Here is a 24,546-nt window from a genome sequence, read left to right on the forward strand (position 1 = left end):
TTTTTCAACGGCTATTTAGCCAATTTTTCTATTCTTTAAAAATTTAACCGTTGCAACAACTCTGTTTATTTATTTTTATTTTTTTATTCTAAAATTCCTCTATAAATACTACTTCATTCATTTCATTTTTCACATCAAATTCAATTCCTTCTCCTCATTTCTCCTAAAAGATGTCTTCTTCTTCCAACTTCTCTTTTAACTCTTCCTTTAGTTCAAACGCCGCGATGAGGTTTCGACAGCCCCGACTCCGAATGTTCCTCCTGCAGTTCAATTCATGTAACTTGTGAATGATTTTTTAGAAATAGCGAGTCATGTAGTGCCGTATAGCCTACCGACTGCTGGAGGTTTCTTGCCATGCACGAGGCAAAGCATGACTTCCTTAGAATGCTAGGGAGCCTTGATTGCATACATTGGACGTGGAAGAATTATCCGACAACATGGTAGGAAGCTTACTCCCGAGGTGATCACGATGAGCCGACGATCATCCTCGAAGTGATTGCATCCCAAGATCAGTGGATTTGGTATGGCTTTTTTGGGGTACCCGACTCAAACAACAACATCAATATGCTCAATCAATCGTTGTTGTTTAACGATGTTCTTGTGGAAGGGGCTTTGCCGGTGCAATTTGAAGCCAACAACTCTTTCTACAATATGGGCTTCTACTTAATTGATGGCATCTACCAAGATTGGCCTACGTTCGTGAAGCTCCTCAATTTCCGTCGGATGAGAAGAAGAGGTTCATAATGATGTAAGAAGCGGCTCGAAAGGACATAGAATAAGCTTTTGGCGTCCTTCAAGCTCGTTGGACTATTATCAAATGACCTGCTCGTTTATGGAAAAAGAAGCATAAGAGCGAATCATGTTTGCATGCGCACAACATGATAATCGAAGATGAAGAAGAATATGTGACAGAATGGGAAGACGAGGGGAACAACGAGGCGTCGAGTACCGCTGCTCCATTTCGTACTCGCACCGGAGCTCCATCGGAATTCTGAGCATATTTGGCTCGAGAGTTCTTCTTTCGTGACCGACGACTCCACAACCGCCTCAACAAAGATTTAATCGAACACAATTAAACTCGATTTGGTCCAATCCAACCATAATTACAGTATTGTAATTTTATTTTGATTTATTGTACTCCCTCTGTCCCACTCCAATAGACTCGTTTTTCTTTTAGGACTGTCCCATTTCAATAGGCCTAGTCTTTATTTAGAAATAATTAGTGCTCTAATTAAAATTGTTAAGTACTTGATTAAAGGGGATATACACCCTTAATTAAAACCCTAAAAATACTCATTCTCCTTCACTTACTTCCGCCTCTTCCCTTCTACCTCATTCTCTCTCTCAACTACGAAACCCTAGCCACCGATCTCCACCCATTTTCTTCTAATCCCCTCAACCGCAACCCACCTCTGTGACAACCACGAAACCCTAGCAGCCGTGATGTATACTCGAAGGTCTCTCCCGATTTGTGCGAAATCCGAACCATTGTTGGTTGATTAGGATGAAATCGGGCCTCTGAGCGGCGGATATGCGTCGGACTCTCAATTACCCGATAGATGTGAGTTCTCTGAGCATCTCGGTGGCTATATTCCATGTCATTTTCGAGGAGATCGAAGGAAGATGGTTCGATAGAATGTGAGGAAGGCGATTTGAGCAGGCCGAAGACCTTCGGATCTGCCGGAGACCTTCGTTCCGAAGACCGAGTTGTTGGAGGCAGTGGTGGTTGAAGAAGAGGAAGAGGTGAAAATGAAAGCTCCACATCCCTACCGATTCCAACGCATTGTAGACCGATTCACCGAAATCTATTTTCCCATTATGAAACGGGCGAGGACTTTCCTTTTTCTTGCTTGATGTAGCATCTGTGATGCTCTGTTCTCTTCTGTGGATTTTGGGTTCATTTGTATGTGCTGATGATGGGTGATGATTTGTTGAATTTTTTATTGGATTGAGTTCCATGAAGCTATTGCATACTGCATTTACTAATTGATCAACATTAGTGCAGACAGTCTCATCTTGAATGCTTTGAATTGCTCTAAACCACCAAATCATTGACATTTGTGTCCGGTGAGTTGGGTGGTTGGTGAACAATTCTTATATCAAAGCCATTTTGAGAGGCAGCCTACCTGAATTCTGGATCCGAGTCACTTATGTGTGGCTTGTCATTATCTTGTTGAATAAAAGTAATCTTTGATGCAAATTCTGGCCATTTAGTCATAATAGCTGGTATGATCTGAAATTAAAACAAGCTTACATAGTTACAATTTGCATAGTAGCTCTACATAATAAAGTACACCTTTACATTGATTGCATAACTCACTTCCTTTCCACACCTGGTTGATAAAGCAGTCTTTCATCACCAATTTTGTTATGGACTGCACTGATTTTGTCTCTAGAGTCCTTGCACTTCTGTTATTGTTTCTTCTTTTAGCAGGAACTTTTTCTATGAATGGGGAAATGCCTATTTTTTTTCCATTAAAGACCACATTAATTACCATCATCATCAAAGATGGGCATGTAAACCGCGCAGGCAAACATCACTTTTTTGATGATTTTTTTTTGCTTTTAGAGCTCCTGTACGGTTCAGGCTCGTCTTGTGTGAGATAAAATCGATGATTTGCTTTTGTCATGTAGAACCATTTCTCATCCATGTGCACTACGTTATGCATTGTCTTAAATTTCATAATATTAATAATCTTATCATACTCTAAGGCTTCAAGAGATAACCTTAACCTGAGAAGCTTATTAGGTGCTGTCAGATCTGGCTTTATTGCGCTCGTATGCTCTCTGATTAGACCTAAATGAACCTATCTACCCACTATGCTCTTGCTAATGTTTATGTCACATGCTAACTTTCTAATTGTGACTCTTCTACAAAGTTCCAATGACTGTATATGTGCTAGATCAATCTGGACTCTCTTCGTGATATGTGGTGTGAATCTCCTCTTTGTGTTTAAGTTGATAACCTGACCTTGTTGCTTTTGTTTTTTGGCTTCAGCCCACAAACGAGTGACTGTGCGCCGCCCAAGGTTGAATTTGGTGCCGGCTTTCTTCATCTTGCCATATGCCGGTTTGCCATCCTTCAAGTTTTGAAGAAGAAACTGCACCACCGCCATCTTTAATTTTTTCATCTTGAAGATCTTTCAAATGCATTCTGCCACTGTTCAACTTTGAAGAATTTCAGATTATAAGTTATAGTTTAGGTTGTGTAATTTGTAGTGTTAGTTTGATGGATATATATACAGCTAAAGGTTGAATTTCATAAATTAGCTGTAATGTGAACAAAATCTTGGGTTTATAATTTAAATTGCCACCAGCTTTTCACTTTGCATTCTTTTTTATTTGTTTGATTTAATGCAGCCACTTAATTCATGAATTAAATCATTAATTTTAAATATAGAATGTTAAAATAAAATAAGTAAACAAAAGTGATTAAGAAAAAATAAGAGAATACTTAAAAAGGTTAATTTTTGGCGGACTACACTATTTAACTACCAAAAAGTGAGTTTCTTAATCTTTGTGCGGAAAAGAAATGAGTCTATCGGCTTAGGACGGAGGGAGTAATATTTTTTATTGTATTTTATTGGGGTAATTGTCTGTAAATCCATAACGTTTACACGGAATTAGTTTTTGCACCTAGTTTTATTTTTCTTCTTTTAAATACCTAACCTTTCGTTTTCGTCTCAAATTTGTCCGGTCACCGGTTTTTTCTTACGCCGGCGTCGGAAATGCCACTGTGGCAACCAGAATTGCTGATTTGGCAGCCGAAAATTGACACATAGCCTATTCATTGACATGTGGCAATTTTTTTTTAAAGTAAAATCCCACCCCCCCTCGTCTTCTTCCTCTCCCCCTGCCACCACCACACGCCGGCGCCACCACCACCAGCGTCGCCCCCTGCCGCCACCACCACCCTCTCCATCCCAGAGCCGACCAAGGCAGCCGTGACGACCAAGGCAGCCGTGCTGGAGGTCGTCGCGGAAGCGCTGCGCCTCAGCCTCGTGGAGTCGCGCGACACTGCCACTTCCCCCCACACAATTCCGTGAAATTTCAGAAAACTAGGGTTTAGGGGTGGGGAAGAGAAAGGGGAAGACGGTGGGTGGATCTGGGCGCTCAATTGATGGAGTGGGCGGCGTCGCCGCCTCGTAGTGTTCAATTGATGGGTGAAAAGGGATCTGGGCGCTCAATTGATGGATGGATCTGGGAGCTATGTTTCGCAGAGGTGAGGGAATCGCCGGTGGAGGGTGCGGCTGAGACTGAGCTCGCCGGTGGCGCGCGAATCGCCGGTGGTGTGTGGCTGGGGGCGGTGGTGGCGACAGCGGCGGCAGAGGGTGGCAGCGTCGGGTGGGGGAAGGGAAAGACGATGGGTGGGGTGGGGAAGATGATGACATAGTTTTTTTTTGTTTTGTTTTTTTTTTTTTTTTTTAATTCCACATGTCATGAATAGGCTATGTATCAATTTCCGGCTGCCAAATCAACGATTCCGGCTGGCACAATGGCATTTCCAGCGCCGACGTAAGAAAAAACCGGTGACCGAACAAATTTGAGACAAAAACGAAAGGTTAGGTATTTAAAAGAAGAAAAATAAAACTAGGTGCAAAAATCAATTCCGTGTAAACGTTATAGATTTACAGGCAATTACCCCTATTTTATTTTAACTAACGTAATATTGAAATTTTAAATTTAATAAAATTTGATTTTAAAATTGAAGAGATCATTTTGAATAAATAAAAAGTGAATCTTTTAGATTTCGTTTTAGAATCCCAATATAGAGGAGATGCTCTAAATGAGGTTCATTGTCTTAGAGCCCTCAAAAGGGCTACTGGCATATGGATGCTCTAAATGACCTACATGTGTAATCAATGTTAAAGTATTAGCTAGAGACGAACATCAAATCAATCCATAAAAGATGAATTAAAGCTCAACTACAAAAAATTGGACACAATATAATACTTCCGCATACATTGCCCTAGTAGACTGAAATCTACAATAGTCATACACAATATAAAAGATAGCATAACAAACAAACGTAGATCTTTTCCTTTTTTTTCTTTTTCTTTTTCTCTCATTACCTACAACATTCATAATTCAAACACATACGGTTATAGATATAGGAGAAAACATTTACTCCAGTAAAGCAAATGTAGTGAGGTCCGAGGCTCCTGTTCCACCGTGCAGGCTAGGGTGGTGGTGGTGGTGGTGGTGGTTAGGCGGCAAGTGAAGCGCGATGATCCTTGGCCCACCATGTCGAAACCCCAACATAGAGTTGTAGTCACCTTCATTTTCAACTAGACCGTAGTGTGGATCATTATGATGAACTGCATCCTATACCAGAATGAAATGATTTGTTTGAAATTGATAGCTTATATGCATATGTATATATAAGTATTGCAGAAAACTCTTACAAATTGAAGAGCAAGGCCCTTATGTATATCTTCACTATTCTTTTTCTGCAAAATAAGGAAGAAATGGATGATCAAATACACATATATAGAAGGATGAAGAAAATTGAAAGACTTGAGCAATTTATATTTACCTTTTTCTTGGCTCTGTCGATCCTGTTTTCGAGGTCTTTATACTGTCATGTAATGTAAGAGGATTCCAATAAATACTGTAGCTTAATGCGAAATAAAAGTGTAAATTGACAAAGGAAGAACAAACTCATTCTACTAAGATGGAATATTCGTACATAAAAACATATTCAATTCATGATATATATCCGGCCAAAATCAACAGCCTAGAGCAGAAATTGATATCTAAACCCAAATTTCTGAATTACTGATCAAAGTTCCTGTCATGTTCTCTTTTATTTTGAGTGATTTTATTGTGACATTTATTTAAGTGAAAATAAACTATATAGAGAAGTCATGTCTGATTTTATTTAAGGATTTTATATTGTGACATTTTCTATAATTACTGATCAAAGTTCTTGTCACTAACATATTCTCAGGTAATTAACTGAAACTCGTCCATCAACAACCTATCAATAACTGCACTTTATTTATTTCTTCAATTTGGATATCCATTTTAAAAATTAACCACAACGGCAGATCTACTCTAACCCAAGATTTGATTGGCTTTAGCCTTTACCCGTCAAATAAATGACACCACCTTTCATTGTGAAGAAAAGATAAAGGAAACCCTAGAAATTTATTGTTCTTGTGGGAAGAGAGAGAAAAGGGTAGCTAGAGAGAGAATTTAAGACCTTTCGATCGCGAATCAACTTCAGAGATTTGTCAATATCTTCAATGAGATGAACCGTCTGCTCGTACCCAAGATCGTTCAAGCTCTCTCCCATCCTTTGCCTGATAATAAATAAATCACACTAATTTAATTAGTTCAACAAACTAAGGTTTAAAATGAAAGGAAAAACCATAAAACAAATGGGGCTATAATCTACCTAATCTCCTTCCACAGATTCCTGTTGATCTCCTTCAGCTTCTTCAAGTGCTCTTGCATTTTCTATCATATAGTATAAAATATATTTTTAATTTTTTTAAAAAAACAAAATCTGTGATAGACTTGAAGAAAATAAACATGATTTTGATATTTGTGAGAAAGCAAATAAGGAGAAATTAAGAACCTCGTAGTGGGAGCTCCAAAGATCAACCCTAAGAGTCTTCTGGTATTCATCAAAAATCTGCTTTGTCCTGCAAAAAACATAAACACAAAATAATTAAATTAATTAAGAGCGAAGAAATGAAATGAGAATTAAGCAGAGAGGGGTATGGTATTGGTAGGTACGTGATGGTGGGGCTGATGTATTCATGAAGCTTCTGAGTGCTGGAGATCATCAGAATGGAAATCTTTGCATCACAAAGCACAGTGAGCTCATGAGCTTTCTTGAACAAACCATTTCTTCTCTTGGAGTAGGTTACCTGTCTGTTTGTTTGGTTTTCTATTTTCTTGATCTGGATCTTCCCACGAGCCATCTCTCTCTCTCTCTCTAAAACTCTTCAGATCTATCTTGTAAAATTGGAGATAAGATTTTCAAGAGATGAATATGATAAAAGAGGGAGAGAAAGCAAGAGGGGTTGAATCATTAAAGAGGTTTGAGGGACCCTAAGTTACCCAAAAATGGAAAGATTTACCAAATGGGTGAAAAAAAGTTGCAGAAGTTGATAAAGTAATTTAAGAATGAGTCATTTCTTGTTATCAGTCACCACCACCACTGCACACGACAGGGTTGATGGCCCTAATTTTTTTTTTTGTTATTCCATCTTAACATTTTCTTTTCAAAGTTGATTGATGGATGCTATTTGACTTTCACTGTGAAAGAAATATTTAGGATTTGTACAAAGAGATTATTAAACCTCGGTCTTCGGACATTTTTTGGACTTTGTGTCAATATACAACAAAAAGAATGTTACTCTCTCCGTCCCATCAAAATTGAGTCGTATTTCTTTTCGAATCGTTCCAATCAAATTGAGTTGTTTTTTATGTTTTTTTAAATTAGAAAAATTAAGGAGTTAATTAGACTCACTAAGTGTACCCTTATTTTTCTTAATTTTCACAAAACTTGTCCAATTAACCTAACATAATTTATCCAAACTCAACTAGCCCAATTCATGTGGCCCTGATCCAATTTCTTTCACTCATTCATCCCACGTGGTGATAGGAGCCACTCCCACTACACTAATGTGTTTGAGTGGTGGGGGAGGCGGCAGAGGCGTTGAAAACTCTAACATAGCGTTGCCCTCTTCTTCGTCTCATCTGTCTACACTCGCTGTGTAGGTCGCTCCTCGCCGCCACCGTGGAAGCAACCTACTCTCACCCCCCTCCCCCAGCTCCCCGTTGCTTCCACGAGCACAGATCTGTATTGAGTTAGAAGCGGCCTCTAATCCTTCACGACCGACGATATCTCTAATGATGATGATGATGAGGCCGATTTATCTTACTTGAACATAATCCTCGTCGGCGGCGTGAAGAACTTGTGTCCATCAGAGAGTTCCTGTGATTTTGAGAGTATCTTTGACATGAAATCAATGTATTTTTCGTATGATTCTATAGAAGGGTGGGCGACAGTTGTCGCAAAGGCAGAGAAAGAAATACAAGCATTGGATGAAAAATTCTTGCTTGGCATAAGGTATATTCTGAGAGGACTATTGAAACCTTATAGTGAGATCTTTCGAATTGACTATTGCATGTAGTTTTTTCTTCGTATTAGTCGATGATGAGTGTACCTCTGAGACCATTTGTTGGGAACCTTGTGGAATATCATAATCCTTGTTTTGATGATATCAAAATTCATAGGTGTTAATTGTAATAGACTAGAACTGTATTGAATTCAAGTGTTAGAGTTCGTTTCTAGTTTAGTATGCGGTTCTGAAGACTGGAGACTGAAGGACGAAAGACTGAAGACTGAAGACTGAAGATACCAAATGAAGTATCAGTTGAAGAATCAGTTTGGAACTGATTACTTAATGCGTGCCACAGACTGATACTAAAGTCAAGTATCAGTTGAACATTCTTCCTCGGACTGATCTTCCAACGTTCAAAGGAAGCCACGTACTCACAAGAGTACATCCGCATTAAATGCAGAGATCTCAGGATCTTATCTCTGCAGAGGTCATTCCTATTTGGTGGTTACTTTATCAGAGGCGTCATATCTCCTGTCCCTCAAGAGAGCCGTTTCCACCAGACAAGGAACCTCGAAGATTGAAGCCTCAGCCCAAATTCGAATTGCTCTCCAACGAAGAAATCTTGAGGACGTTCTACGCCAACGGATCTATTCAAGAGTTCTCCTACAAATAGCGCTCGATGATCACTTCAACCTTCACCGATTCAACGACATAAGCTGAAGCTCTGCCAAAATCGCTACTCAGCCTAAAGCTCAACCTCCCCAAAGCTTGAATCGAAGAAGAGAATTTCAAAGCCAAAATCAGTCACTGCTGATTACATACATTCTCTTAGACCTTAGGCAAACCTCTGTTTACCCAGAAGCCAAGGTCAAACTTGCTACAAAGAACTTGTTCTTTGCAGTATAGTTGGCACTCGTTCAAACCTCCTTTCCAAAAGAAAGATTTGAGTGTTTTGAGTGATTCGGAGTTCAGAAAGGTTTTCTGACTTTGAGAGTCTTAGCTCGGGTTGTGCTAAGCAAGATAAATCTGACACGAGTGAAGTGTGGGTACTGAAGAAGGGTTTTATTCAGTGGTACGGTTGTGTGCATCCGGCAAGCACACGGTTTGGTTTGCAGTGCACCTGTTAAGCACTTGCGGAGTGGATTGTTGGTCTGATCAACCGACCGTGGATGTAGAAAAGGGATTTTCCGAACCACGTAAAAATCTCTGTGTTGTTTACAGCTTTCAGTTTTACTTTCCTACTTGTGTTGTTTCCATTGATAAACTGAATATTGAATAACTGCAAAGAGAAACTTAAGACCAACAACGTGCTCAACCGAGGCTATTGCGAAACTAAGTTTAATTTCCGCTGCGTATGATATCAGTCTGACTGATCTATCTTTTGATAGTCAGGAAGAATGTTATCATCTCTATTTTGGCAAACTCGACTGAAGCCCATAAGTGCATCAGTTAAGTTCCAGCAACTTAACTGATAACTCCTTACTGAAGAGCTTTCAGTATCAGTCGTCAACCCTGTTTGGTCAAAACTGCTTTCAGTTAACAGGCGTCTGTGTTTGCATGCAAAGTTTTGTTTAGATCTCCATCTTGAGATCTCTTTCTTTGAGGAAAAGAAAAATAGCCCATAGGTGTATTCCCCCCATACACCTATTCGAGACCCCCTGGGACCTAACACCATTGTTGTTAGTATGTTGTTGATATGTTCTTGTGGTTTGCTGTTACTGTTTGTATGTTGTTGGTTTTTTGTTGGTATCTTGGTTAAGTTGTTGGTATCTTGTTGGTATATATGTCGGTTTACTATTGGTTTGTTGTTGTTATGTTGATATTGTTGCTGGTTTGATGGTTCTATTGTTGCTGGTTTGTGGTTGATATTGAGTACAAAATGAGATTTTAATTAATGGGTATGCATATGAAATGATAAGACATTTTTGCGCATATATGTACTGCATTCATTAGGATTAACTTAGGTATTACATGAGTAAAAAGATTTTACAAATAAAAATTGGTTGATCTGGGCTAATCTAAGTTGATCTATAACCTCCAAAACATGAGTCAAAACACTTTACAAAATACTAGGTTGTCTAATAAGCATCTATAGCCTCCAAACCTAATTTATGCACTATCTCCATGATCTCTTCTACGCTGCCCATTACTTTGTAGTTCCGCTTAAACGACATAGAAATTACTAATAAGGTACCAATGTTTAACAAGATGTGTTCCAATGGAGAAGTAATGTCTCGTGATTAAGAAGCACCAAAAGCCTTATGATGAGTTACAACCTCTGAAATACAAAAATGGAAGTTGGATGATATAGAAACAAACTAGTACGTTACAGGACTATCAAAATCGAAATGAGCAACACAGCTATATGGGTCATTATTATTGACTGGCTTACGAAGTGTAAGTACTTTATACCAAATTCAATCACTTATGGATCCGATAAGTTAGCCCAACTTTAGGTCAGAAGGGTTGTACGTTTGCACGGAGTGCCAAACTCAATTATATCAGATAGATATTTCAAGTTTACATCCAAATTCAGGATAAGCTCGCAACAAGAAGGGAAAACAAGGTTAAGTTTTAGTACAATTTTTCACCCATAGACAGATAGTCAAATTTGAAGGAACAATTCAAGCAATATAAGGTATGTTGAGGACGGCCGAGCTAAACCGGGGTGAAAGTTGAGAACATGTTTTTGCCACTCATTGTGAGGCATATAATACCAGTTATCAGTCGACTATCGACTAGCAAATGAGGTGTTATTGATTTATTCTTAATTGTTCTAATTTTAGGGGTTTGCATGTGCATATTTTAAGTTAAATATTCTGAAGTGCATTTTATGGTTTGCAGGAGATTTAGATTTTATAGATGGAAGAGTGTAATTTTGGAGATTTTGGGTTAAGAATGGCGGTTTTAGGCACACTTTGGTGTACAGAGCTGAAAAGCCCGCGCCAGAGCTGAAAAGCCCGCGTCAGAGCCGAAAAGCCCGCTGCAGAGCAGAGCAGAGAAGCTCGCCAGAGCAGAGCTGCGATGATAGCTCTGTAGCAGAGCAAAGTTGCGAGGATAGCTCTATAGCAGAGCAGAGTTGACTTGCAGAGTCAGAGCTGAAGACTCCAGAGCTGAACTTCCCTATGCAGAGCTAAAATCTCCAGAGCAGAACAAACTTGTCAGAGCAGAGCTAAAGCATCAGAGCTAAACTCGACAGAGCTGACTTACGCCCCAGAGCTGACTTACGCGCCAGAGTAAATCCGGCAGAGCAAAGCTAAAAGACCGACAGAGTCAACATTTTGCTGCCAGAGTCAACATGTCAGAGCTGACTTTCAACTCTGCACTTCCCTTTCCAGAGCCGAACGTTCAGAGCAGCTAATTTTCGCCAGAGTGAAGATTACTTGCAGAGCACGCTGCCAGCTGGATTACCTTTGAATACATGATTCTATTTCCTTAAGAGTCCAGTTTTGCATGGCAAGTTTGATGATGATTAGGGTTGAAGGAAGTCTATAAAAGGGGCTTGAACGTGAATGAATAAAATAATCCTTTTGCCTCCGGCACTTAGTTTAGCTTAGTTCGAAATAATCATTTACCCTAACCTTTAGTTTCCGCTAGGCAGCCGAAGACTTAGGTTTATTGCTTTCTTAGTCTTAGTTTCGATTTCTGTTCTAGTTAGTTTAGTTTATAGTTCTTTCAATTCATGTTTTAGTTAGTTTTCCGTTTAGAGTTGTAATTACGTGACATATTACTTCTCGAGACGTTTTACGGTATTTCTTAATCAAGTTTATTTATTTGCTTTTACTTGCGTTTCTTTTAAATTCTGCAATTTAAATTCTGCACTTTTAAATTATGCAATTTAGTTTATGCGTTTTAATGATGCTTTCCTTTAAATTATGCAATTTAGTTTTATGCTCATTAGATTCGAAGCTTTTAATTTACAAGTATTTAAATTCCTAGTTAGTATTTAAATTCCAAGTTCCTTTACTTTTATGTGTTTAATCTTGCCTAGGGTTTTATAGTTTAATTCGCCTAGATAATTTTAAGATTAAGTTTTTAGTTAAGTTTAATTTGCAAGCATTAGTTAATAATTCCTTTTCGCCTAGTTAAGTTTAATTCACGTTAATTTACTTTCCAAGTTTTAGTTTAATAATCCTAAGTTTACAGTTTTCTCATGACATAATTAATTGCCCTTAAAGATCTTCCTTGATAGATGACACTGGGTCAACTTACCATCGCTAGGATGTCCTTGTCCTATTGCAAGTCAATCTAGAGGTGTTTCTAGTTGAGTCAAATTTTGGCGTCGTTGTCGGGGACAAGCATCGTATTGATTTTGCATCGTTGAAACCAATCTTATATTGCACTCTTCCATCTCATCGTATTGCTTATTTTATATTAATCCTCGGCAACGGCGCCAAAATTTGACTCAACTAGAACACCTCTAGATTGACTTGCAATAGGACAAGGACACTCTAGCAGTGGTAAGCTAACCCAATGTCGTCTCTCAAGAAAGATCTTAAAGGGCAATTAATTATGTCATGAGAAAACGGTAAACTAGGGATTATTAAACTAGAACGTGAAATTAAACTTAACTAGGCGAAAAGGAATTATTAACTAATGCTTGTAAATTAAACTTAATTAAAACTTAATCTTAAAATTATCTAGGCGAATTAAACTATTAAACCCTAGGCTAGAATTAAACGCATAAAAGTAAAGGAACTTGGAATTTAAATACTAACTAGGAATTTAAATACTTGTAAATTAAAAGCTTCGAATCTAATGAGCATAAAACTAAATTGCATAATTTAAAGGAAAGCATCATTAAAACGCATAAACTAAATTGCATAATTTAAAAGTGCAGAATTTAAATTGCAGAATTTAAAAGAAACGCAAGTAAAAGCAAATAAATAAACTTGATTAAGAAATACCGTAAAACGTCTCGAGAAGCAACCTGTCACGTGATTACAACTCTAAACGGGAACTAATCTAAAACATGAATTAAAAGAACTATAAACTAAACTAACTAGAACATAAATCAAAACTAAGACTAAGAAAGCAATAAACCTAAGTCTTCGGCTGCCTAGCGGAAACTAAAGATTAGGGCAAAGGATTATTTCGAACTAAGCTAAACTAAGTGCCGGAGGTAAAAGGATTGATATCTTTTACAATGAAAAATATGGCCTTATTTATAGACTTCTTTCACCCCTAATTACCATCAAACTCGGCTTCAAAACTGGACTCTTAAGGTAATAGAATCGTGCATCCAAAGGTAAGTCCAGCTGGCAGCGTGCTCTGCAAGTCATCTCAACTCTGGCTAACTCTGGAAACTCGGCTCTGGAAAGTATAGTGCAGAGCTAAAAGTCAGCTCTGCATTAGCGAGCTCTGAATAAGGCATAACAGAGCTAAAAGTCAGCTCTGGCAGTAGCGAGCTCTGAAACTCGGCTCTGCATAGTTCAGCTATGCATACGTTGACTCTGTCACTCTTTTAGCTCTGCTCTGCTACATGGTTTGCTCTGGCGCATAAGTCAGCTCTGTCGAGTTTAGCTCTGATGATTTAGCTCTGCTCTGACAAGTTTGTTCTGCACTGGAGATTTCAGCTCTGATAGGGAAGTTCAGCTCTGGAGACTTCAGCTCTGACTCTGCAAGTAAGCTTTGCTATCCTCGCAGCTCTGCTATGCTCTGCAGCGGGCTTTTCGGCTCTGGCATGAGCTTTTCAGCTCTGGCGCGGGCTTTTCAACTCTGGCGCCAGAGTGCGTATTTCTCATCCAAAATCTCCAAAATTACACTCTTCCATCTATAAAACCTAAATCTCCTGAAAAGCATAAAACAAACCATAAAATGCACCAATTTCCAGAACATATAACTTAAAATATGCACATGCAAACCCCTAAAATTAGAACAATTAAGCATAAATCAACCCCCTCACGCTTAGCCTCTTGCTTGTCCTCAAGCAAAATCAATATGAATCATAAGAAAAGATTGGTTTCAACGATGCTTATTTTAAGTTATATATATTAATCCCCAGCAACGACGCCAAAATTTGACTCAACTAGAAACATCTCTAGATTGACTTGCAATAGGACAAGGACATCCTAGCGATGGTAAGTTGACCCAATGTCATCTCTCAATGCAGATCTTTAAGGGCAATTAATTATGTCACGAGAAAACTGTAAACTTAGGATTATTAAACTAAAACTTGAAAAGTAAATTAACGTGAATTAAACTTAACTAGGCGAAAAGGAATTATTAACTAATGCTTGCAAATTAAACTTAACTAAAAACTTAATCTTAAAATTATCTAGGCGAATTAAACTATAAAACCCTAGGCAAGATTAAACACATAAGGCTGCGTTCTCTTTGTGGGAAAAGGATGGAAAACAAATAATTTCCCTCATTTTTCATCTTTTTCATGTGTTCTCTTTGTTAGCAAATTTTCTCCGGGCATGAGGGAAAATTTTCCCGGGCAGCCCCTTTTCCCACATTTTCATCCCAAATCATGATAATATTATCATGACCTACAGGTGTGATAAAATTTTCCCATGATGTATATTTTTTGATCTTCCAATTTTGCCCTTAACACTAAGAATGTCAGTGGGTGAGTCTTATTCGGATCGAAACCATTAATTTTTTTTCTTTAATTTTACTCCCCACCCCCCACCCCCCCACCCCCAATTTTTTTTTCCTCGCAACCTCCACCCACCCTCTCCTACCCCACGCCCCCACCAACCCCCTCCCCACCACCCCCCACCCAAAAAAAAAAATTTAGCACATGAAATCAGTCAAGATCCCAATGAATACAAATTGGAAAGTTGATCCAGGATCAGAAGGAAAATCTGTATCTTCAACCAAATACAGAGAAATCATTGGATACATTGTTGTATTTGACTGCGAGCAGACCAGATATCGCATATGCAGTCGGGGTTTGTGCGAGATATCAGTCAGATCCAAAGGAAGCTCATGGATGCAGCAAAACGAATTTTGCGATATCTTAAAGGCATACCCAACTTAGGATTGTGGTACCCAGCTGACGATGACTTCAAGCTCACCGGATATTCAGACTCAGATTTTGCAGGATGCAAAATTGATCGCAAATCGACTTCGGGAACTTGTCAATTCCTAGGAAACAAGCTCATCTCATGGTTTTCAAAGAAGCAAACTTCAGTCGCCACCTCCACAACTGAAGCTGAATATGTTGCTGTGAGAAGCTGATGTTCACAACTCCTATGGTTAGTCCAACAATTGAAGGACTGTGGGATCGAAGAAAAGGAAGTCCCAATCTATTGCGACAGCTCCAGTGCTATTGCAATCTCCCAGAATCCAGTTCATCACACCAGAGTCAAGCATATTGTCATTCGACATCACTTCATTCGTGATCACGTCGAAAAAAATGATATCTCTGTTGAATGGATTCCGACCGCAGTTCAGAGAGCAGACTTGCTGACCAAAGCTCTTCCAGAAGAAAGGTTCAACGATCTGTGTGGAAGGATCGGCCTCATCAACCCAGAAGAGTGATGGTGTGTTTGAAGATATTCTCAAACAGTCATGCTGACTGGTGGTCAAACAACTGCTGTTCTACGACCGCTGACGTGGAAAGCAATGAAGAACAAGTCCTCATCTGAAGGAAACTCATCCTGATAAGTCAACCAGGATCAAGTGGTATCGACTGACTACAATTATTTTCAATTTACTTTTGAATTCAACCAGTCCTCATCAATCGAGTAGTAAGTATTTTCAATTTACTTTTGAAAATCAGTTATTTCAGTTAAGAGTCTTTTGTTTGAATTCAAAAGTTTTCTCTGACTAATCAGTTTATTTCAAAATCTTTAACTGATTGTTGAAAAATGAAATATCCGAGAAGGACAAGTACTTTTCAAAAGGAAAAATTCGTATCTGATTTAACTTGTCCTGATCTTTTCTAAAAATCTTTCCAACCTCTTGCCTCTGTAATCAAATTTCTTGAGAATCTCATTGACATGACATAATGCAATGATACTTCTCACCTTTTGAAGCTTCTATCCTCTGCAGTGACGGCGGACGTGAATTTTTACTTCAAAAACATTTTAGGCACAGTTTTCGAAAAACTCTTTCATCTTTCTCTTGGTAAATTTGTGTATTTATACCTTGATGTCTTCACTTATTTTCTGCATCAACTAACAACTCTCTACAGCCTTCACTGTGAGAAAAATTTCCAATCTTTCCAAAGTTGCAGAAAATTTTTTGTTCCAACAAAAGGAGAATACAATGACTGCAAAGTCATGGAGTGGGAGAATGACGCTCACATACTTGGTCTTCACCGGACCCTTCCACTGGATCTCAACGTCTCTCCGATGTCAAAGCTTGCTCTATTCTCACTTGTATCCAGCGACGAGAGTGTCTTCCATCCTCATGCCCGGCCTATATGGTTTGAAGTACCTGTCTCAAGAAGACGGATTTCACCTGGTTCTCAGGAAAGCTTCTCACCTTTTTGTGAAGCTTCCATATGGAGCAACAACAATGAGTAGGAGCTCGTTGTCAGCCGGCGTAACCCACTGCATAAGGTCTTCTCCTCATGGGCCTGGTGCTGGGTCATCGACAGTGGCTGTCCTTACGACTGTCACTGATTCAATCATCCTTTCCCACACACTTCTCAACCTATTCTCCTCTCTCTCTCCATAAAGAAACCTCTCCTCACCCTCATTTGGTTTGCATGATGACAGTTATTTCTCTTCCATCTCTGAAAGCCACGCAAACCAACCTCTGCCCCTTTCTTCGTCTCCTCCATTCTCACCCCCACTCTCCTCTTTCATTTTTTTCTCCTTCTAAACCTTCATATTCTCCACCTCCATCATACCCTCAGCATCTTTCTCTGGACCTTTCTACGATTCTATTTTCTCGCAAGGTCTTAGCTTCATCCTTCAGTCAATTCTACCTTTTTGATGTTACCAAAAAATGGGAAAAGTCAAAAGACTGGAGCTGATTAAGCAAAATGATCATCAAGGTGATCATGAGGAAGATTAGCCAGAAAGACCTCAAGTCAAAGGAAAACAAGTGTGAATGGAACAAGCTTAGGAACATGAAGACTGAAGATGAAGATCAAGAAGTTCAAAGGCGTAGCCAAGCAGACTGCTGGAGTCCATGGGTTTCTCATGTGTTTTTGTTTTGTTTTTACTCCCTTGTAAGTCTTGCTCTGTACCTCGACTGATGTCTCATCAGTCTTACTTTTAATGAAAAGAACTTCTTTTGATCTCAACCTGAAGACAATGACTCTTTGTCCAGGCTCTGATTAATGTTTTTCTGTTTTCTCCTCGTCCTGTGTTTGAACTGTTGGGTTCTTTCTCTTAGTACAAGTTTTTTAGGTTCTATTGCTAAGGGGGAATAGTATTCACCCTGGTTTAGAACTTGTGCTCTAAGTTCTGTCTTTTGTTTGTCTAGAACTGTTGTGTGGTTTTGGCATCATCAAAAAGAGGGAAATTGTTGGAAAATTATTGAAATATCCTAATCCTTGTTTTGATGATACCAAAATCCATAGGCCTTAATTGTAACAGACTAGAACTGTTCGAACTCAAGTGTTAGAGTGCTTTTCTAGTTTAGTTTGTTGTTCTGAAGACTGAAGACTGAGGGACGAAGGACTGAAGACTGAAGTTACCAACTCAAGTATCAGTTGAAGAATCAGTCCGGAACTGATTACTTAATGCGTGCCACGTGGATTCAGCGGACTGATACTAAAGTCAAGTATCAGTTAAACATTCTTCCTCGGACTGAACCTCCAACGTTCAAAGGAAGCCACGTACTCCAAAAGTACAGCCGCATTAAATGCAGAGATCTCATGATTTATTCAAGACTTCTCCTATAAATAACGCTCGAGAATCACTTCAATCTTCACCGATTCAACGACATAAGCTGAAACTCTGCCAAAATTGTTTCTCAGCCAGAGGTTAACCTCTTCAAAGCTTGAATCGAAGAAGAGAATACCAAAGCCAAAAATCAGTCACTGCTGATTACATACATTCTCTTAGACCTTAGGCAAACCTCTGTTTACCCAAAGCCTTGGTCAAAACTAACTCCAAAGAACTTGTTCTTTGAAGTTTAGTTGGCAAGATTTCAAACCTCCCTTCGAGAGATAGAATCGAGTGTTTGAGTTGAAAAGGAGTTCAGGAAGGTACTCTGACTCCGTGAGATCCTAGTGCAGGTTCGTGCTAGGAGTGAGAAATCCAGCGCGAGTGAAGTGTTGGTACTGAAGATTGGATCTTCAGTTGATTCGGTTGTGTGCACCCAGCTAAGCACACGGATAGGTTTGCAATGCACCAGTTAAGCACTTGCGGAGTAAAGTTGTTGGTCTGATCAACCGACCGTGGATGTAGGAAGTGTTTTTTCGAACCACGTAAAAATCTCTGTGTTATTTACAGCTTTCACTTTTACATTCTTACTTGTGCTCTTTCCATTGATAAACTGAATATTGACTAAATGCAAAGAGAAACCTAAGACTAACAACGTGCTCCACAAAGGCTATTACGAAACAAAGTTATTTCCGCTGCGTATGTTATCAGTCTGACTGATCTATCCTGTGATAGTCAGGAAGACTTGTAACATCTCTGTTTTAGCAAACTCGACTGAAGCCTTAATGTGCATCAGTTAAGTTCAAGTGACTTAACTGATAACTCTTTACTGAAGAGTATTTCAGTATCAGTCGTCAACCCTGTTGGGTCGAAACTCCTTTCAGTTAACAGGTGTCTTAGTTTGCGTGTAAAGTTTCGTTTTGATCTCTATCTTGAGATCCCTCTGTTTTTAAGAAAAATAGCCTATACGTGTATTCCCCCCCCCCATACACCTATTCGAGACCCTCCGGACCTAACAAAACTGAACTACACAAAGTTTTCTAGTTTCTCGGCTGCTAACCTTCAACTTAGCTTGACAATCAAATCTTGTTTCTGGGCGAGCTTTTTTCACATAAATATCACGTTTATCATGTGATCTTTTTCCTTGAGCACTGCAGCAGAAGATCCTGTCAACTAATTCTCCAGATTTGTTCTTGTGACTTTTGCTTCTTCTTATACCAAACCCCACACGTTTTGAATATTTTAGATAAAATTCATAGACATCCTCTTCAGTATCAAAGCTCATACCAATCTTTGGAGTATCTTCCTTGTCGTTCGTACTTGTCAAGTTGACCAACTGATTCATACTTCCATCATCTACCATATCACTAGGATATTGATTATGTTCTTCATTGGCATGCTCAAAACTCAAACGACGAAAAGATGTACATCCGTTATCCATGCTAAGCTTTTGTTCGATCTTTAAACAATCTAAAGTAACAAAATACGTGATTTTCATGAAAGGAGCATAATAATTTACATTTAACTAAAATAATAAAAAATACAAATAAAATGAATAATAAAAAAGCAATAAAATCAAAATCAAAATGCAATATACACATATTATATATATATATAGGGGGCGGTTATTCAATAAACCACCCTTATTTTAAGAATTACGAACCAGTAAAAATGCATGAATTTTATGTATAACACGCATGAATAAACTGTATAAAGACATGAATTGCGAAAAATAATTTTTTGCTACCTTTGGGATTCGAACTCAGGACCATGAATTTATCCAACAAGGTGATGAATCAACCGTAGATCTTGATGATCTAAGGGCTGATAATGGTTCCTAATTTATATTTTAAGAAGCGTTCTTATTTTAGTCTTCCCCTATATATATATATATATATATATAGGGGAGGGCTACAGTAAAAACACTTCTTAAAATATAAATATAAACGTTTTTTAATGTACGAATTTTATCCAACAGGGTTACGAATTCATCCAACATGGTTACGAATTGTGAAAAATAAAATTTTGCTACCTTTGGGATTCGAACCCAGGACCACGAATTCATCCAAAAGGGTTACGAATCAACCGTAGATCTTGATGATCTAAGGGCTGAAAATCATTTATATTTTATACACTTAAGAGTGTTTTTATTCTAGCCCTCCCCTATATATATATATATATATATATAGGGGTGGGCTAGAATAAAAACACTCTTAAGTGTATAAAATATAAACGTTTTTTAATGTACGAATTTTATCCAATATGATTACGAATTCATCCAACATGGTTACGAATTGCGAAAAATAAATTTTTGTTACCTTTAGGATTCGAACTCAGGACCACGAATTCATCCAACATGGTTACGAATCAACCGTAGATCTTGATGATCTAAGGGCTGAAAATCATTTATATTTTATACACTTAAGAGTGTTTTTATTCTAGCCCTCCCCTATATATATATATATATATATATATAGGGGAGGGATCTATAGAGAATACTACTCTAATAGAGAATAGAGAATAAACCCCTACCTTTAGATCCACCAAATCCAACGGCCACAATAACTTCGAATAAATAAAAACAAAACAAAAAAACGCGTTTTGAATAATTCAGATAATGAATTATGGACGAAAAAGGGCTTAAAGGGAAATTTACATTCCCTAGTAATCTCGAATATTCGATCAAATCCCGATTTCCACTCTTCAACTTCTCCTCTTCGTGGTTAATGTAGGGTAAATTAGAGTAGAATTTCTGAAGACAAAAAATCAAAATTTCAGCCACTTTTGTCACGAATCGAAGAGAAACTGAAGAAATAGTTCATCATTGCTGCCGGAAAAAATAAGATCGAAGAAGGTGAGTTCTATATTTATTATACTTTAGATTGAAGTAAAATTTTTCCAATACAGTAAAACGAGATTGTTCGTCGGAAATTGCAGCGGCGAGGCCTATCGTTGACACTGAATTAGGGCTCCTTTCGTTTGGAGTTTTGGGAACAGGGAAAAATTGGGATATGGAACCTCGTTGTCGCCTCTGGAAGGATTTGTCCGGCAAGATCTCTGAGAATTGACTCAGCGCCACACTCCTTCTCAGCCCCGTCGTCGGCACCTATTCATATGTGCAGTAGGACCTGAAAAAGGAGAAGATGGAGCACAGATACTGAAGTTAGTTATCAATACTCGAATTATCTGTGACTCTGAAAAGCTCTCTACCATCTAGTTTTACTGGAAAATAAGCTGATATGTATTGCCTTCTGGTTGCTGGTTTTGGATTCTGAATTTATCTTTGGATTTGCAGTCAGTTTCTTTTTTATGCGTGGAAATGTTCATGTATTTCGTGTATGCTACAAAATTGTCTGCCTTCAATGTTGGCATTTAAGTTCTCTTTTTGTGGGTCAGAGTATGTGGTTCTGTCAAAATTTCTTGTTTAGCATGTTATAACTTCATTGGTATTCACTGAGCTGCTTTTCATATATGCCAATGCATATTCATGTTGAATCATCCTCCTCCAGCATCATTGCTGTATTGACATTGATCAAGTTTGAATAAGATACAAGTATTATTCAAAACATAAACAACACTTGTTCATTAAATTGCTGAAGTTTGTTCTGTTATAATGTGTAATAAAATAGTAGTGATTTTTTCAATACATTAGTGTAGCTTGTTCATTATTGGATAATGATTATTCAATTAAAATACAACATATTCATTATACGATTATTCAAAATATCTATGGGACTTATTCATTGTATTATATTATGTTCATTTATAAATTGTGTTCTATTCGTCTATAAATTGAGATTCTTTGTAAGTACAAATTGTATTATATTCATTAAAAAATTATGTTTTGTTCATTGAAAAGTTGTGATTATTCGTTACATATTGTATTCATATTTATATCTGATTGAGAATTGTAAAATTATTTTAAAAAATATATTTCGAATAAGCGTAAAAAAATAACGAATATTTAAATATTTTTTTTGAATTTTACTTGTTGACCTAAAATAATTAACATAAAATATTTCGAATAAACGTAAGAAAATTATGAACATCTAAATAAAATATTTACATTTTTTTTGTCATAAAAAACGTGACTTATTTTTGAAAAACTTGAAAATTTCCTATATTTAATGTAAAACTTTTCGATTAAGCTTAACAAAATTATGAACATCTAAATAAAATATTTGAATTTATTAATATCTGATTGAGAATTGTAAAAATTCTTAACATAGAACATATAATATTTGATTGAGAATTGTAAAAATATATGATTGAGAATTTAACATAGAACTATTTGAATAAGCATAATAAAATTAGGAATATCTATATAAAATATTCGAATCTTTCTTATTGACATAGAAAATTTTGAATAAGAGTAAAATAGAGGATAGTTTTTTTTTTAACTTTTACAGAATTTGATACTTAATTTATTTTACTTAAAATATATAAAATATTCTGATAAATAGGTAGAAGTGCGAAAACAACATTTTTCACATTCAACTCGATATCTGATTATTGATATGTCATTGAGAATTGCAAAATATTTAATATAATATTTTTTGAACAAGCATATAAAATTTACGAACATTTAAATAAAATATTCAAAATTTTCTTGTTAGACATAAAATATCTATCATAAAACATTTCGAACAAGCAAATAAAAATTACGAACATCTAAATAAAACTAGTTATTCAAAATTTAAACAATATGTATTCGAATAATGCAACTACATATTCAAATCATGTATTCATTATATTCAATTACATTTTACAAATAAAATTATGAATAAGAAATTTATAATGAATTATTCAAAATATTCTGGAAGTTTATTCGAATAATATGTTGATTTGTCATTTATTCAAAGCTTTTACCTAATATGATTAATTTATTCATTAATAATAAACTAGTTATTCAAAATATATACTAATATAATTTCGAATCATGTATTAATTCAATTAAATTACCTTTTACTAATAAACTTATAAAAGAAGAAAAATATAATCAATTATTCAAAATTGTAGTAGTTTATTCGAATAATAATAATATGAATATGTTAATTTATCCTTTGTTCAAAACTTAACCTATTCTGTTTAGTAATCACAATACAAAACAAACAATAACAAAAAAATGTATAAAAATAAAAAAACAACAACACACGACTACATCCAATAATTAAAAAAATTAAGAAAATCATTACCTTCTTCCATTGTCAAGGACAAGAAAATTAAAAGCTTTACAAACTTTACAGACTTTGCTATTCTCGAGTTTAAGGGTAACATAAAACATAAAAAAAACGGTTACATATAAAAAATATAGAGGAATAATTAAGAAATAAATAATATAAAATTAATGAATGAAATCTTGAAAACTATATCCAAAAATAAGTGAGATTCGGTCAACCTAAAGTTGGTTACATAAAAAAACAATATTACTTAATTAACCTTATTACACTAAACGGATGAAACTAAAAAGAATTGATATGTACCGTCAGATTCACTAAATCTAAGGGCTATGATTAATTCTTCTTTCTCAAAATACTTAGCATTCTCTATGGATCTTCTCCCTATATATATATATATATATATATATATATATATATATATATATATACATACATATTTATTTATATATCATGGCCAGTAGGACATAGAAGACGCATGAATCTATTCAAACAAAATTGATCCAAACTAAATATAAAATAATAAAAATGTTCACGTGAACTAAATGTCAAAGAAGCTCACAATTGATCCTCTATACTATATTAAAGATTATTTAAGAAAATAAAATATAAGTTAAGGCTAATAACAGGACATAAAAAACGCATGAATCTGTTGAAAGAAAATTTTACTCTCAAATGTTTTAGAGCAGAAGCATGTAGCTATATTGTCATTATATCAAATCCAATTTGCAATCAATATACATATATAATCCAACTCAATTAATCTTATACTCAACATCTACTCCAGACAACAATTCTGTTCTTTGTTAATGTATTACAAGCACACAACAAAAAATTTCAGTCAATCATAATACTCTATTCTTCAAACAACAATGGCGGTAACAAAGACTGAAGAAAATAGAAGCACTAAATAAATGCATATGAGTGATCAAATTAATGAGAAATTAGCCACAATAGTTCGAATTAATCAGCGACCTATGCAAATTAAGAATATCACAAAGAACTACAAAAAGTAAATTAAAGCTCACGCGTCGTCTTCAAGGTAAACTGTTCGATTGTGCCGAAGATGGACGTCGTGATGTTCCCCACAGTAAATTGACTCTTATGGCAGAGTAAAAGCACTGAATATTGATTATGGAATTTGGTGAAGAAGAAGAAGAAGAACAAACGATGGACCGAAAAGATTGATTGATGATGAATATTCTTTGCCAAATGATGTGATGCGGATGAAATCCCCATTTTTCGGTGGAGATACAAAATTTCCAAAGAAATCGGATATGGATTCAATCTGTTAAAGGAAACAAAAATATAAAAATTCGCGTTGGAGAAAAAAAAAATAGAAAGATGAAGATCACGGCTTCACCTAGCCGAGCTGTGCTTCACTGGCGAGTTGAATTATTAATTTAGTATCAGCATATTTTGAGTAATTAAAACGACGCAGTATTTGGTTGGGACAGGGGAGTGGGGACAGGGGATCCGAACTGTAATTATGGG

At 36.7% G+C, this 24,546-nt stretch overlaps 2 protein-coding genes and 1 long non-coding RNA gene across 4 annotated transcripts; 1 reads left to right on the forward strand and 2 right to left on the reverse strand.

Annotated features, from left to right (window-relative positions):
• Nucleotides 1-4,935: 4,935 nt before the first annotated feature.
• On the reverse strand, nt 4,936-7,105 carry LOC130986601 (floral homeotic protein DEFICIENS). Of its 2 annotated transcripts, none has more exons than XM_057910056.1 (7): nt 6,745-7,105; nt 6,584-6,650; nt 6,401-6,462; nt 6,206-6,305; nt 5,537-5,578; nt 5,406-5,450; nt 4,936-5,318 (listed from the first exon to the last, which is right to left on the reverse strand). In XM_057910056.1, the coding sequence occupies exons 1-7, from the start codon at nt 6,930-6,932 to the stop codon at nt 5,289-5,291; spliced, it is 534 nt and encodes a 177-aa protein (XP_057766039.1). In that variant the 5' UTR covers nt 6,933-7,105; the 3' UTR covers nt 4,936-5,288. The 2 variants fall into 2 exon arrangements, with proteins under 2 accessions (XP_057766039.1, XP_057766037.1); XM_057910054.1 differs by having other exon boundaries at nt 4,936-5,325; nt 6,745-7,099.
• Nucleotides 7,106-18,855: 11,750 nt separating this feature from the next.
• LOC130986603 (protein FAR1-RELATED SEQUENCE 6-like) lies at nt 18,856-24,494 on the reverse strand. The gene is made up of 2 exons (XM_057910058.1): nt 24,081-24,494; nt 18,856-19,345 (listed from the first exon to the last, which is right to left on the reverse strand). The coding sequence occupies exons 1-2, from the start codon at nt 24,289-24,291 to the stop codon at nt 18,888-18,890; spliced, it is 669 nt and encodes a 222-aa protein (XP_057766041.1). The 5' UTR covers nt 24,292-24,494; the 3' UTR covers nt 18,856-18,887.
• On the forward strand, nt 20,447-21,366 carry LOC130986604 (uncharacterized). The gene is made up of 2 exons (XR_009089321.1): nt 20,447-20,729; nt 20,813-21,366. It is a non-coding gene; the product is annotated as an uncharacterized LOC130986604 (long non-coding RNA).
• Nucleotides 24,495-24,546: the final 52 nt, after the last annotated feature.

The sequence above is a fragment of the Salvia miltiorrhiza genome, chromosome 5, assembly GCF_028751815.1.
Source record: "Salvia miltiorrhiza cultivar Shanhuang (shh) chromosome 5, IMPLAD_Smil_shh, whole genome shotgun sequence".
NCBI classification, from domain to species: Eukaryota; Viridiplantae; Streptophyta; class Magnoliopsida; order Lamiales; family Lamiaceae; genus Salvia; species Salvia miltiorrhiza.

What these genes read in the sequence shown, in the direction of transcription:
- LOC130986601 (XM_057910054.1), bottom strand. Translation starts at nt 6,932, where the DNA reads ATGGCTCGTGGGAAGATCCAGATCAAGAAAATAGAAAACCAAACAAAC. An exon ending in AGTTGATTCGCGATCGAAAG is followed by an intron (nt 5,579 to 6,205) that starts GTCTTAAATTCT and finishes ATTACATGACAG; the next exon opens with TATAAAGACCTCGAAAACAG. An exon ending in AGGGCCTTGCTCTTCAATTT is followed by an intron (nt 5,326 to 5,405) that starts GTAAGAGTTTTC and finishes ATTCTGGTATAG; the next exon opens with GATGCAGTTCATCATAATGA.
- LOC130986603 (XM_057910058.1), bottom strand. Translation starts at nt 24,291, where the DNA reads ATGGGGATTTCATCCGCATCACATCATTTGGCAAAGAATATTCATCAT. An exon ending in GTTTACCTTGAAGACGACGC is followed by an intron (nt 19,346 to 24,080) that starts GTGAGCTTTAAT and finishes TTGTTACTTTAG; the next exon opens with ATTGTTTAAAGATCGAACAA.